The 12832-nt window shown below is 40.2% G+C and overlaps 1 protein-coding gene across 1 annotated transcript; it reads left to right on the top strand.

Moving 5' to 3' along the window:
- Positions 1 to 1293: 1293 nt before the first annotated feature.
- LOC124157391 lies at positions 1294 to 2807 on the top strand. The gene is made up of 4 exons (XM_046532067.1): positions 1294 to 1534; positions 2125 to 2176; positions 2254 to 2394; positions 2778 to 2807. Exons 1-4 carry the CDS (start codon positions 1431 to 1433, stop codon positions 2805 to 2807), a joined length of 327 nt encoding a protein of 108 aa, XP_046388023.1. The 5' UTR covers positions 1294 to 1430.
- Positions 2808 to 12832: the final 10025 nt, after the last annotated feature.

Consider the following 12832-nt stretch of genomic DNA (forward strand, 5'->3'; position numbering starts at 1 on the left):
GAGGTGAGAGTAACGTTTTTCGAGGTTAATTATCTATCCTTTCTGAGCGAAGGAGTGCGAGTATGATATTAGCGTTATTCTATAACCACCATGTGAACTAGTTTCAACCGGATGAAGCCTGCTTTAACGCATCACTCGGAGTATGTATATAAAGAGCATGCATCGACCTGCAATTTTACCATTACGCTTTGAGATGTTTACCATTTTGAATCGTGAGCAATTTGAGGAGGTGAATACTTCCTCATCAGCTATTTACAGACGAGGATATTATTCTGGTGTTAGATTTCAATCGCTATACCAGCTTTGTCTATCGGTGTTAACATCTTGTGTCGATAAAAAACAGATATTTATAAGTTAGAAACACCTCGAACTATTCAGACTGATGCGGTGTATTTTATTGAATTATATAGGATGATTCTATGGAAAAATTGGTTAACATACTTGTCAGATGACTCAAAAGATCAATATGAATTAGAAATTTTCAATTTTGGACTTGATTTTGAATCGCGTCTATCTCAGTATGCATTTCAACTGCTTCTTCAAACGCCAATTAATTTTCTTCACATTCTGGAAAGTTGTATCGGAAATCCTATTCATGTCGTAATTATGAGTTATTATTTCTTGTACAATTCTGGAAGGCTTATGTTTTGTAGGGATTGTGCTAGTAGAATTCGCCCACATAGAGCGACGAGTGTATACGTTTATTCTCATCATACAGTTATATATTCTTTAACTTCATTGGTAGAATTAATTGAAAAGGAAGATAATTGGTGCGCGAATTGCATTAGAAAACCTTTGTTTATTTTAATGGATCACTCAGAGTGTGCATATAGTTTTCAAGAACACAAGCCCTCGTCATTATTTGATTCATCATCTAATGATTCTATACCAAGAGAAACAAATCACTCATTTACATTCGCGTTTAATACGCATAGAAGAAGGCGACATCTGTGTCACGTGAAGGAATTTAATCTAGCTAGAAAGAGAAGACTCGTTCACTCATACAATTCAAGCGATACCTTTTACGATTCATCCTGCTCTTCAGACTGATGTTATGGCTGTACCCCCTCTCCATTTTTTCTACGCCATGCATTACTGTTCTTAACCCTTCACCTAGTATAAATACCTGCATTGCTTCCTTGGTTAATCACACTCGCCGTTCCACTGCAATCGTACTCCGACTTCGTCGCTACCGCCACCTCATACCGTGAAGAAGCTGCTCATCTGTTGACGTGTTCCTTCTTCATCACCAACTTTCCACGCAGTTTGTCAGCTCCTGCGACATCTAGTTCCCGCGCCGTCTCTGCTGTCGCCTTCTACCGTGAAAAAGCTGCTCATCTGTTGACGTGTTCCTTCTTCACCACCAACTTCCACGCAGATCGTCATTTTCTCCAGCTCCTGCGTCTCCTGGTCCCCGCACCGCCACCGCAATGGATACTGCTGCTGCCTTTAACGACGTCTCCACCGCTTCTGTGACCTCCGCTGCAGACGCTGGCGTCAATATTCCCTTGGACAGGGACTCCACCTTAATGGGGTACATATTATTTAGTTTATTTTGAATTTTATATTATATTATTTATATTGGAGGTAAGAATCCTTTCTTTATTTTTCTTGCTTCAGAATATCCATCAACGTCAGAAAATTACATCCACTCGCCACACTACCTTACGCTTCTTACTCAATGCCTGCTGGGTTTGATTTAACCGCTATCGAGGATAGCATTATCCCTATGGGGGGTCGAGGTTTAGTCAGAACTGGACTCTGTTTTGAGATTCCAAAAGGATTGTACGGTCACCTAGCATCACGTTCCGGGTTAGCGGTTAAGTTTGGGATTGCTGTCGGGGCGGGTATAATAGACGCTGATTTCCGTGGAGAAATAATGGTACTTCTATTCAATCATGGTGGCATGGATTTTTCCATTTCTCCTGGTGATCGGATATGTCAGATTATATTTGAAAAGATTGCCACGGGGGTTACGTTTAAGGTGACCAATGAAACCCTTTCAATGACTTCACGAGATAAGGGAGGATTTGGAAGTTCTGGTAATACCACTCAGTTTATTGTAATTCAATGTGTCTATTTACATGTCTACTTTTTTAAATTATTTCTTTCTTTTTCCATTAGATTGCTGACCTGTTCAACATCGTCGTCTCCTTCTACCTCTTCCACCTCTTCAGTAAGCATTTTATCAATTAGTAGACTTTTTAGCTGTATAGTTGAAACCCTAAAAAATTTTTCCATTCTTTTTTAAAGGTTCGCCAGAAATTATTGGACACCCAATCGTCCAATGAATTTCTGAAGAAGGAGGAAATGGAAGATGGTGTTAAATTCAAAATCCTAAAGGTCGAGAAAATAGGCACTCGCTTTGGGGAGAAGCTGATGGGAAAGCTAATTGTAAACGGAAGAATGAGAAAGCTAATTCTTCCAAGTATTTTTACTTTGACGGAGAAGGAAATAATGATGTATAACTATGGAGGGGACGAAGTTTATGTATTTAAAAAAAACAATTTAATTAAAATTGAGTAAAGAATTTATGTTGTATTTTTTACTTACCTTCCTTCCCGCTCACACTCCTCTTCCATTTGCATCACACATTGAAGATAAATCAGCACCATCCATCCGTATTACATCTAGGTATGAATTAGCTGCATCAGTAATTGTGATGTCTCTCTGACTGGTATAGTTCCAAAAGTGATTACTGCTTCAGCATCTTTTCTGGTTCCGTAGCAGATGTAAATATTGAAGTAGTCTCCATATGATATCTGATGCATTTCTAGGTCTCTCCCGACATATTCCATATCTTCTAAGTATGTAATTGGATCCACAGCTAATGTAAGATGTTCTATGCAAATCCAATATATGCCGTAACTTTCTTCTACTTCCCGCAGAATAATCTGTATCATGATCTAAAAGAAAAAAAAACTTACTATTACTCAAATTCTATTATCTAACTCATAACGGAGATAATATAAAATTATAAGGTTTGAAATAAAAGTTGATTCAAAGAATTATTTGCATTAACTTATTTAAATTAGTATTTGCTACCGTCACATACACACTCATCAATTCATAGCTAAATCAATCGAATTATCGTGATGCGATCTGATACAGGGATGCACTTAAATTGTTACCTAACTTGTTACGGTTGTGTCGATGGATTTGTGAATTTGAATTCGTCGTAAGACATCAGATTTCTGAACGTCAGAATGAGACGTAAGAAGGAATAATAATTCCACGCGTAATCGGAATGGTGACAATACCCCTGCTGAAAGAATCACGTTGGCGATCAAACTATTTCCTTTCATCACCGGGAATATGGAGTAAAAAAAAGCTATGATAGCATTAACGTAAGAAATGATAACCGTCATATACATGAAATTATAAGGTTTGAAATAAAATTTGGTTCAAAGAAATATTCACATTATCTTTTTTAAATTAATATTTCCCTCTGTTACATGAATGTACAGTAATACACTGGTAAATAAAGTACAACATTCTCGTTTCGAATTTCATTTCGTCATCCCATTGTATAAAATGGTATCGCACCTTTTTCTCCTAGTTCCCCATTCCATACTTGAAGATATCCTCCGAAGGAATAACGACATGCAATAATATTACTGAACATAAATGGTTTATTCAATTTATTCTAACTTTGCTAAAATATACCTTAAAATAATGGAAAAATCTTACCTTTGAGTCCTATCATGACGGTTGTATCTCCGACAATCCAGCTCGTATGTATCCATCGGGAAGAATGAGTTCTTCTTTGTCGCTGACGAGAGGATAAGTGGAGGTATCTTCCTTTGCTTCTTGGTAAGAAGCTTTAACACGTAAGGGGCTAGTCGTAAAATTGCTCGTAAACCTCGCTTGGGTGATCATAAATCTGAGGTGCGGAAGTCCATTGTTACAGCGGTGAGTGGAGGGTCCCTTTTGAGCGGTGCCGTACGTGACACGCAAGAGAGGTGAGTGGGGGGGGTAGGGAGTTGGCTCGGTGTTGTCCTCTCGGAGCCGAGAATGGAAGAGCTTGGGAAAGCTGAGGAGGACAGGAGGGGGGAGGGGAGAGGTCGCTGTGAAAGTCCGTCTGGTGATATCGTAATTAATGATTCCTTTAAATGGATAATTGACCTCAATTGTTCAGAAACATACAAATCTACTCTACTTACGTTATTTTGTTAGCTACATTCTAGATGTACTACATTTGCGGTGAAATTCGATAGAATATTCGATTTAACTTCTATGAAAAAAAGCCCTTGTAATGTAATAAAATATGATTCTCTCAGTTCTTTGTCGTGAGCCAAAATTACAGCGACTATTTTAACCTCTATATATAACCTCTTACCAACCTTTGAATACAAAGGTATTATAAACGAATTTCGCTATAAATACTGATTAATGCATATCCTAAAAATTCGTAAATTTAATGTACGATAATGGATGATAAGGAATGTTTTACGTAGACACATGTTGTGAGAAGCATTCCATACCATTGCAGGAAAGACAACTGCTCTACCCAGGTAGTTACTCTCATATCTTGGATCTCTGGTCAGGTTGCACCTCACAGAGTTAGTTCGGGACACATTAGCGCATTAATGTTTTCTTGGAAAAACTTATTATCCTCCAACTGGAAGACCCAAGAGTATATTGGTGTAAGTATTCTCCTACTGAAATATGTACGTGGAAGGTGATAACCTCACTCTTCTCGGAATAGCTCATTTTCTTTTCAAAATTTTCTTGGCGTGTATTCAAATTCAGCCGTTACCTATCTGTACGCATTCCGCTACCTATACCAGGGATGGTTTCTGTGGAACCCTGCTGTGCGATGCAGCCCATACCATGAATGAAAGAGAACTGCACCACCCAGGTAATTACTCTCATATCTTGCTTCTCTGGTCAGGATCCAGGTGGTCTGCTTTGTGCCCCTCACGGGCTTATTTCGGGACACATTAGCGCATTAATTTTTTCTAGGAAAAACTTATCATCCTCCAACTGGAAGACCCAAGAGTACATTGGTGTAAGTATTCTCCTACGGAAATATGTACGTGGAAGATGATAACCTCACTCTTCTCGGAAAAGCTCATTTTCTTTTCAAAATATTCTTTGGCGTGTATTCAAATTTAACCGTAAATGTTCTGTATGCATTTGTATGATTCAAGTAGTTTTATGAGAATTTTTCGGGAAAATATTCTTCTAAAAAAATTCTAAATGTATCATTCTCATGTTTTCAGAGAACTGGAGAGCAGACGCAAATGAGGAGTGTGGATTTTGGCATCATGGATCTAAATTATGTTAATATCATAAATCGTAAATACCTAGAAGTAGGCTAGGAACATTGAAAGATTTCATTCCCTTTAAAGTATTTGCTGGTCTATGATATAATGCCGTTTTGCTGAAAACCCTAAAAATAACCGTAGAACTTCGTTTAAAAGTTCTACAGGCATTGCAAAATGAAAGGAATACATTGATGAACTGACATTTAATGCAACAGTAACAATTGAAAAAAAATTATAATTGCACTGGTAACAATTAACTGACCGCAAAAGTACGCCGGGATGGGCTTCTCTCGGGGAAAAGGGTCGAGGATTATCCCCACTAGGAAAGGTCATTAAGGGGAGGAAGCGACTACCTGGTCAGTCCTGAGCCGAAAAAAACTCCGTACGGGGCGAAAAAGAAAATCTCAAACCCTTCGTAGAGCCAAAAGCAACTTCCCGCGAAGGAGCTCGGCGCGAAAAGGTTAATTTATTGAATAACTTAATAAATATATTCTTGTTATTTTGTACGTATGTACTTACCGAGTTTTCAATGAATTTTTTAAAAACTATTTATGACATGATTTTATTTTTTAGATTTTTCTCCCAATGCGTAACAAAAGAGGATGCAAATTCAAAGATCATCTAAGAAGTGAATGTCATTTTATTAAAAAAATCCAGGAGCGATTACTTTGTCTAATGTGTGAAATGTAACGGGTAATTTTCTATTTTTTACGGCAGTAGGACTGATATTTCGAAGCACTTGGAGACGCAAGAGCATAAAAGATATTTAAATACTTCTGCATCTTCCTCCAAAATACAGAAATTTATAATAAAAACGAAGAAAATAAACTAGCATCAGCAGAAGGATGTCTTTCCATGCCATTTTTCATAGTCATTCCTTCAGGTCTAAGGTACATCACAAGTTATCAAATCGGTTTTGCAGCGCACATGATACATAATGCCCTTCAAACAGCTGCTTTTTTGTTGCCCGCAGATGTGGAAAATATATTTCTATTTCTACATTACACTGTGGGTCTTCAAATGCTGAAAGAATATTGTGAAACTGCGGAAGTCGCATGTATAATAAAATACTTGGTTACAGTAAAACGCGCTAGTTACCTCTTTCGTCAGCTGTAGATAGAATTTTTAAATTATACCACACCATGAATTCCTACTTTCTATATCAGGCTTAATGTCCTAGAATTGTAGAAGAGAGTTTTGAAAAAGAATCCTAAAATTTAGCTACAGTTTAAAAACAATCAATCACCTTTTTTTAAAATGCTATTGAAGTTATTGAGGGTGATAAAATTTTGGTAATCGAAGTAGAGAATGAAGTTTAAAATATCTGAATCAAAAGCAGTCAGAAAGTCAAAGCGGTCGACTAAAGTCTCTATGACCTTTGACCCCCATTATGACTTTCGGAGGTCAAAATAAATTGTTGTACGGATGAATGAACTGCGTAAACGACTTTGGCACCATTCAAAACCTATGGTTTGACACGTTGGTTGTCATGATGGCCAGACATTCAACTCTATGACCTTTGACCCCCATTGAGTGGTCAAAAAATCAACAATACAGATCTATTAACTGAAAAATCGACTTTGGCACCCTTCAAAACATCTGGTTCGAAACCTGGGTGTCACGATGGCCGGACGTTTACCTCTATGGCCTTTGACCTCCGTATTAACCTTGGAGGTCAATTAGTGAATAATACGGGTATTTGGACAATACCAATGACCTGGGTGCCCTGTAAAATCCATGGATCGACACCTTTGTTGGTATGCTATTCTTTTTGCCACCCTTGTCGCGGCTCCAGCGACACTCTCGGTCGCGAGGGAGACCTGGGATCGGGTGATCATGGCGTTTAGTAAAGGAAAGGCCGGGATAGGAATTTTAAAACACCCGGAGGTGCGTTTATTAGTATCAGAAAGTTACAGGGGGGGGGGTCTGTAAGGACGAGCGAGGTCCGCGGCTGCTGCTTCCGCGTGGCTGGGTCCGGCTCTGTCCGGAACTGCCTCTCTGGGAATCTCCGTGGATCCGCGACAGCTCTGGCGGGGTTCCGGCGTTGGCGGCGGGTCCAGGCGCTACGGCGGGGTCATGGGCCTCGTCCTCCGTCTGCTTCCGCGGGTGATGACCTCAGGCGGGCGGCGGTGTCCGGGGAGAGGACCCTCTGGGACAGCGTGCGCGCTCCTCGCGGAGGGTGCGAGTGCGGCGCCGGTCCACCCGCAGTTTACGGGGCATCCGGCAGAGTGCGGCGCCGGTCCACCCGCAGTTTACGGGGCATCCGGCCGATTGAGGGCCTGTGGTAGGAACTATGAGGATATGCTCGCTCTTAGTCCTAGCTTCGGCCTCCTCAACCCCGACTGCCTTCCATGGTCCGGGCAGCGTCTTTTATATCCAACCCTGGCCTCCCTCCGTCCAATGAGGGTGCTTCGCTGGGTCACGAGGTGACGCTTTCGATCAGAATGGGATGGGAAGGTTCGTGGTGTGAGAGCAGGTGTGAGACCAGGTGTGCGTTTAGACGCGGGAGTGGGGGAATCGCGTGGTGTGAGGGGAAGGCAGCGGGCTGGAGTGGGGAAGGTGAGGAGATGAGGAGAGCGTTCCGGTGGAGTGGGGAGGGTCACGTGGTGACGCGTTCTTCACCGGGGGCGCGTGTTTCAAGTGGGTTTTGCCCATGTTCCAATGCAGCACAACACCCTTATGACCTTGACGGTGACCTTACTGGGTCAACGGTTGAATTTTCGTAAATGAAAGTGTTTTTTTCGGGTTTCTTGTGTCCGAAAACCCAAAAATTGACATTTTGGTCAATGAAATTCAGACATTTTTCAATCTCAATTTTTTACATTAAAACCACATAAGGCAAATTAAAATTTTTAGTTTGGACCCAAATTGTGAGGTCAAAAGGTTAAAATTGTATAATTTTGCTTAAACTCAACAAAACTTAGGACCTTTCCCCATAATTGTGCCAATTTTGATGAATATTGCTCGATGCAAAGTTACTAAAATTACGGGTTAAAAATGACACACGACCGTTGGGACAGTCTTAATATTCATTTACTAGGAATGTCACCGTTAGGTTAATCTACTAGTAATAAGTAATACTTCTAAAATAATTTTGCCTTTTTATGGACCCTTCCCTTCATCCTTTGTGAGATATCGTGGGATTTTGCTCCACGCCTTCTTTCTAATCTCACGTAGGATTTTTCAAAATGCGTATTTTCAGTGTAAATACGTTAATCTAGGCTTCATTGTGCTGGGTTTATAAATAAAACGATTTGTTTAATTATTTTTATTGAAGATTACCGAGATCGCAATAACCTGGTTTTTGCGGAAAAAATTACGTGATACTTGCCAGAACCCCTTCTTTTTACCTAGAGGGGGTGAAGCCATGGTCTAGGGGGAGGAAAGCCATGGTCTAGGGGGGGAAGCCATGATCTAGGAGGGGGGTGGGGCAAGCCAAGTTGTAACATTTTAGCATGGAAAAGATGAATGAAACCAACATTATAAGAACATTATAACAGCGCTTTATTAGTTTATGAGATTATTTCATTGAAAAAATAGTTTTATTTCAGTTACTTAACTTATACTAACACATATCATTTTTCGTTAGTTTGAAGAAAATTTGTTGAATACTTTCGTTTCAATTCAGTACTGATTTTGCTTAAAGACTTTTGCGATTTTTGCTTCTAGGGGGACAGCTGCTCCCCCCTGCCCTTCGCTGGGTACGCCCATGTTTACATATTACATTCTAAATCAATTTATTTAATACGATCGCTTCTCGCTTTATCTTGATTTATTTAGCTTTTTGCGCACAGTCAAGGCTATAAAATGCCTTAGTTCATCGTAAAAATATATTTATTAAGTGTATAATCATTTTGCGTGCCCAATATCGTCACATTTCAGCGACTTTGCAGCGGATGAGCGTTAAAATATCTGAAGCGCGCATACGGAATATCGTCTGCTGTCCCAACCGTGACGTCACGCTCCCTCATCCCACTCACTTCCCCGTCGTGCGATGTTGGCCACCAAGGTTCTTAGAGTAAAGGTTGCCTCATTCGCGACTCGGGCTCCCATTGGCTTGACGTCACTGTAGACCCAACTCCTAGCGCCATTTCAAATTCTAGCCTTTCCGCGGGCGTAAGTGCTTACCGCAGCGAGTTCTTGAAGTTACCCTCTATCGAACACTATAAGCCAAATTTTAAATTGAATGCCGATTTATGAAAATAATGATGTTAAGACTTAAAAAAAGATAAATTCGTGTATTCAGACGCTATAATTTCCTGATGAAGTGATGAAATGGGAAGGTGTGCGAGTTAATTCCGTGTCCACACTTCCTTCCTGTAACTCTCAAAACACTGTTTTCTTTGCTACTTCCGCAATATAATTTAAACTTAGATTAATATGGCTTGGAGGAAAATACGCAAAAAACGAATTAGTTGCTTCAAAAAATTACAGTTCCGCCACTTTTTAAATAGAAATTATGCTCGTTTTCATTCCTCGCCGGGCTTTAAAAATACGTACATAAGATAAAGAAAATAATGCAAGAGGACATTGAAATCCTTTGCTTCAATGGGAAGAAATAAATAAGCATATAGAGTGATAAGAGTTGTAAATTTATTGTTATTACCATTTTCAAATCATTCGTAATAGGAATTCAAAGTGATCATACGTTAAGCAAAAAAATCATACAGATGAAATGGAACTAACTTCAATATTATGCCGAGAGAAATAAGAATTCCCAGGTAAAATAATTCTAGAAATGGAAAATGAACCACCAACAGTTGCCGTTATCAAAACAGCACCATAGTTGCCCGCTTGAGTGGAGAACAGCCTTCGAATCAAAGGACTCTTCTCTATCTTAAATCCGACAGAAAGTTTCCACTGTAGCCATTGGTCAAAAAACCTAAAAGAAAAATATTTTATGGCACCAGAAAGCACTGCAGGAAACAAATTCGATTATTTTCAGTGACAATTGCTGAAACAAAAACTTGAACTAATGCATATCAGCTATTTGGTCGATCATAAGTCTGTTGTAGAAATTTAGCTCAAAGGTCAAGGTTCATTTTGAAGAGGGTATAAATAATAAGACTCAAGAATTTATGTAAAAGGATTTACTGAACAATTTTTAAATCTTTTTAGTGGCACTACCAAAGTTGCTCTTCTTTGTTGCATTTTTTTGTTCAAACATTTTATTCTTGTGATGACCCTCTGCTTGGCGTAACATTTAATAATTGCTTTGTCCAAGTTGGAGACACAGCACAGAACATTGGTAATTTGTCGAATTAGTCCTAATTAGAGGGTAGAGTCTACTTCATTACAGTTCGCAGGTAAATATAAACGCGAAGGAGTGCATAAAAATATTATATGGTTTGACTCAAGTCATCATTCATAAGTTTATAAAGGCTGTTCTTAACCAATTTACTAGTTCGAGAGAAAATATTATGATTAAAATTAACGTAATTTTCTTATATGTGAACTACGATTTAACACTTGATTCCTGATAAATATTTTTATGCACGCTAAAACTTATCTGCCCCTAAATTAATAAACAATTTTGCGCAACCGCGGCCTCGAAAATTTGTCAATAGCTGTCAAAGGCATACGAAAGGACTCAAATTTACAGACTAAGTACTTGATAAAATTAATTGTTTGAGGCGTAACTTGGTGAAAGCGATTCATAATTAAATTAAGAAAGAAGAACTTTGTACTTTCACATTAATATTTATTCACGACCATGGTTTCAACGTTAGACGTCATCATCAGGTGAACTCTACAGAGGTCCATCACATCCTTTTATACCAGGCTAGGAGGGGGAGGGAGGAAGGTAATTAGGTTGAAAGGATTGGTTAACAGAGAAGAGGGAGGGGGGGAAAAAACCTTGGTCATGTGGTATGGAAGAAGTTAGGGGGAGGAGGCTCCCTTATGGGGGGCACGGCAAGTGGAACCCCCCTGAGCCCCCCTGAACCCCCCCCCCCTCCACTTGCCGTGCCCCCCATAAGGGAGCCTCCTCCCCCTAACTTCTTCCATACCACATGACCAAGGTTTTTTCCCCCCCTCCCTCTTCTCTGTTAACCAATCCTTTCAACCTAATTACCTTCCTCCCTCCCCCTCCTAGCCTGGTATAAAAGGATGTGATGGACCTCTGTAGAGTTCACCTGATGATGACGTCTAACGTTGAAACCATGGTCGTGAATAAATATTAATGTGAAAGTACAAAGTTCTTCTTTCTTAATTTAAGACTAAGTACTAGAAATTTGTTTACCTGATATCTTACCATTGCCACACGATGTTACTCATAGCATACGAGGTAAACGATGAATTTACAAAATAGTCCCTGCATGAATGAGTGCGCAAAATATTAAGTTCAATTTGCATTAAAAGGGAATAATTCCTGATTTTCGAATGCAATAGGGGCATCTATTAAGTTCTTGATTACGAAATCTTTAGCATATCCACTTAGTTTGTCTGACTGATTCACGTTCACCACTTTTTTCACATGTGTGGGGGGCGAGACACGGTCAATGATTCGATTCGTTAATACATACAATAAAAAGATTTTTCAACTTAAGCATCCTCCTGTGATATGAGACATTCCGTCCAGCTTTCTTCGTTTTCGACAAGCTGTTGGAGCACGTTGTCACAGTACAACGGGAGCCTGGCATATCCGACGATTAAAGGCGCTCTTTACCCACAAAAAGTTCGTCTTATGAGTAACGGATTACAAAGACGATTTCCAGTGAAATTGCAGGAAATGTGTTCAGATTCTAAGAACAGTCTAAGAACCTTGGTTGGCCACAGCGTTCCGCCCGAATGGCAGGTCTACTTACTTAAATGGTCTAAGACTTCAAGTGTAAAAAAATGAGGGTCGCGAATGATGACGAAAAACAGGTCTACAATGAAACCGTGAATTGCTTTCTTTCGGAGAGTTGCATTTCATGCCGATATTTTTTGCAAAAACATCCTTCTTCCAGTATTCTAGCCATTGCTGACGATTTTGGGAATTTTTTCCAGTCCCCGGAGAGAACTTTTTAAGCAGCTTTGAATCAGATTCCCCAGAGAGGACTTTTTAAGCAGTTTTAAGTCTGATTCCCCGGAATTTTAGCATTTCGAAAGAAAATACATGACTCGAGTGAGTAGGATAATGCTCTCTCATCGTGTTTATTGACGTTTTCTGGACGATTTTGAGTGACTTTTTCGAGTCCCGGAAATTCCCCGGAAAGGGCATTTTTCGCAATTTCTTTGGGAATTTCCCAGGACGAAAGCATTCCCCCGGGAAGCGAACGCAGGACGGCCCACGAAGGACGCTGCGATCCCACACGACAGATGGCACCGAAGGTCCGGAATACGGCCCGCGTCCGTTACGTCCGCGACGCTCCTACGACTCTCCCGGACCCGCCGACGACACCAAAACTCCCGGAGTCTCCACCAAACACTTTCGTGCGAATTTTTCCCCGTTCTCACGCCTAAAATTCGCCATTCCGAGACCGTTCCTCGCCTCAAAAACTCTCGCCGCACACCACCGCCGCAGCATCCGACCTCATCACGCAAAATACCCGGAAAACAGTCCCGGAACCCTCCATCAT

This window comes from Ischnura elegans, chromosome 4 (assembly GCF_921293095.1).
Source record: "Ischnura elegans chromosome 4, ioIscEleg1.1, whole genome shotgun sequence".
In the NCBI taxonomy this organism is placed as follows: domain Eukaryota; kingdom Metazoa; phylum Arthropoda; class Insecta; order Odonata; family Coenagrionidae; genus Ischnura; species Ischnura elegans.

Excerpts from the sequence above, each read along its gene's own strand:
- LOC124157391 (XM_046532067.1), top strand. The coding sequence starts at position 1,431 with ATGGATACTGCTGCTGCCTTTAACGACGTCTCCACCGCTTCTGTGACC. Across the intron at positions 1,535-2,124 it reads AGGGACTCCACCTTAATGGG|ATTGCTGACCTGTTCAACAT; the intron begins GTACATATTATT and ends TTTTTCCATTAG. Across the intron at positions 2,395-2,777 it reads AGCTGATGGGAAAGCTAATT|GTCTCTCCCGACATATTCCA; the intron begins GTAAACGGAAGA and ends ATGCATTTCTAG.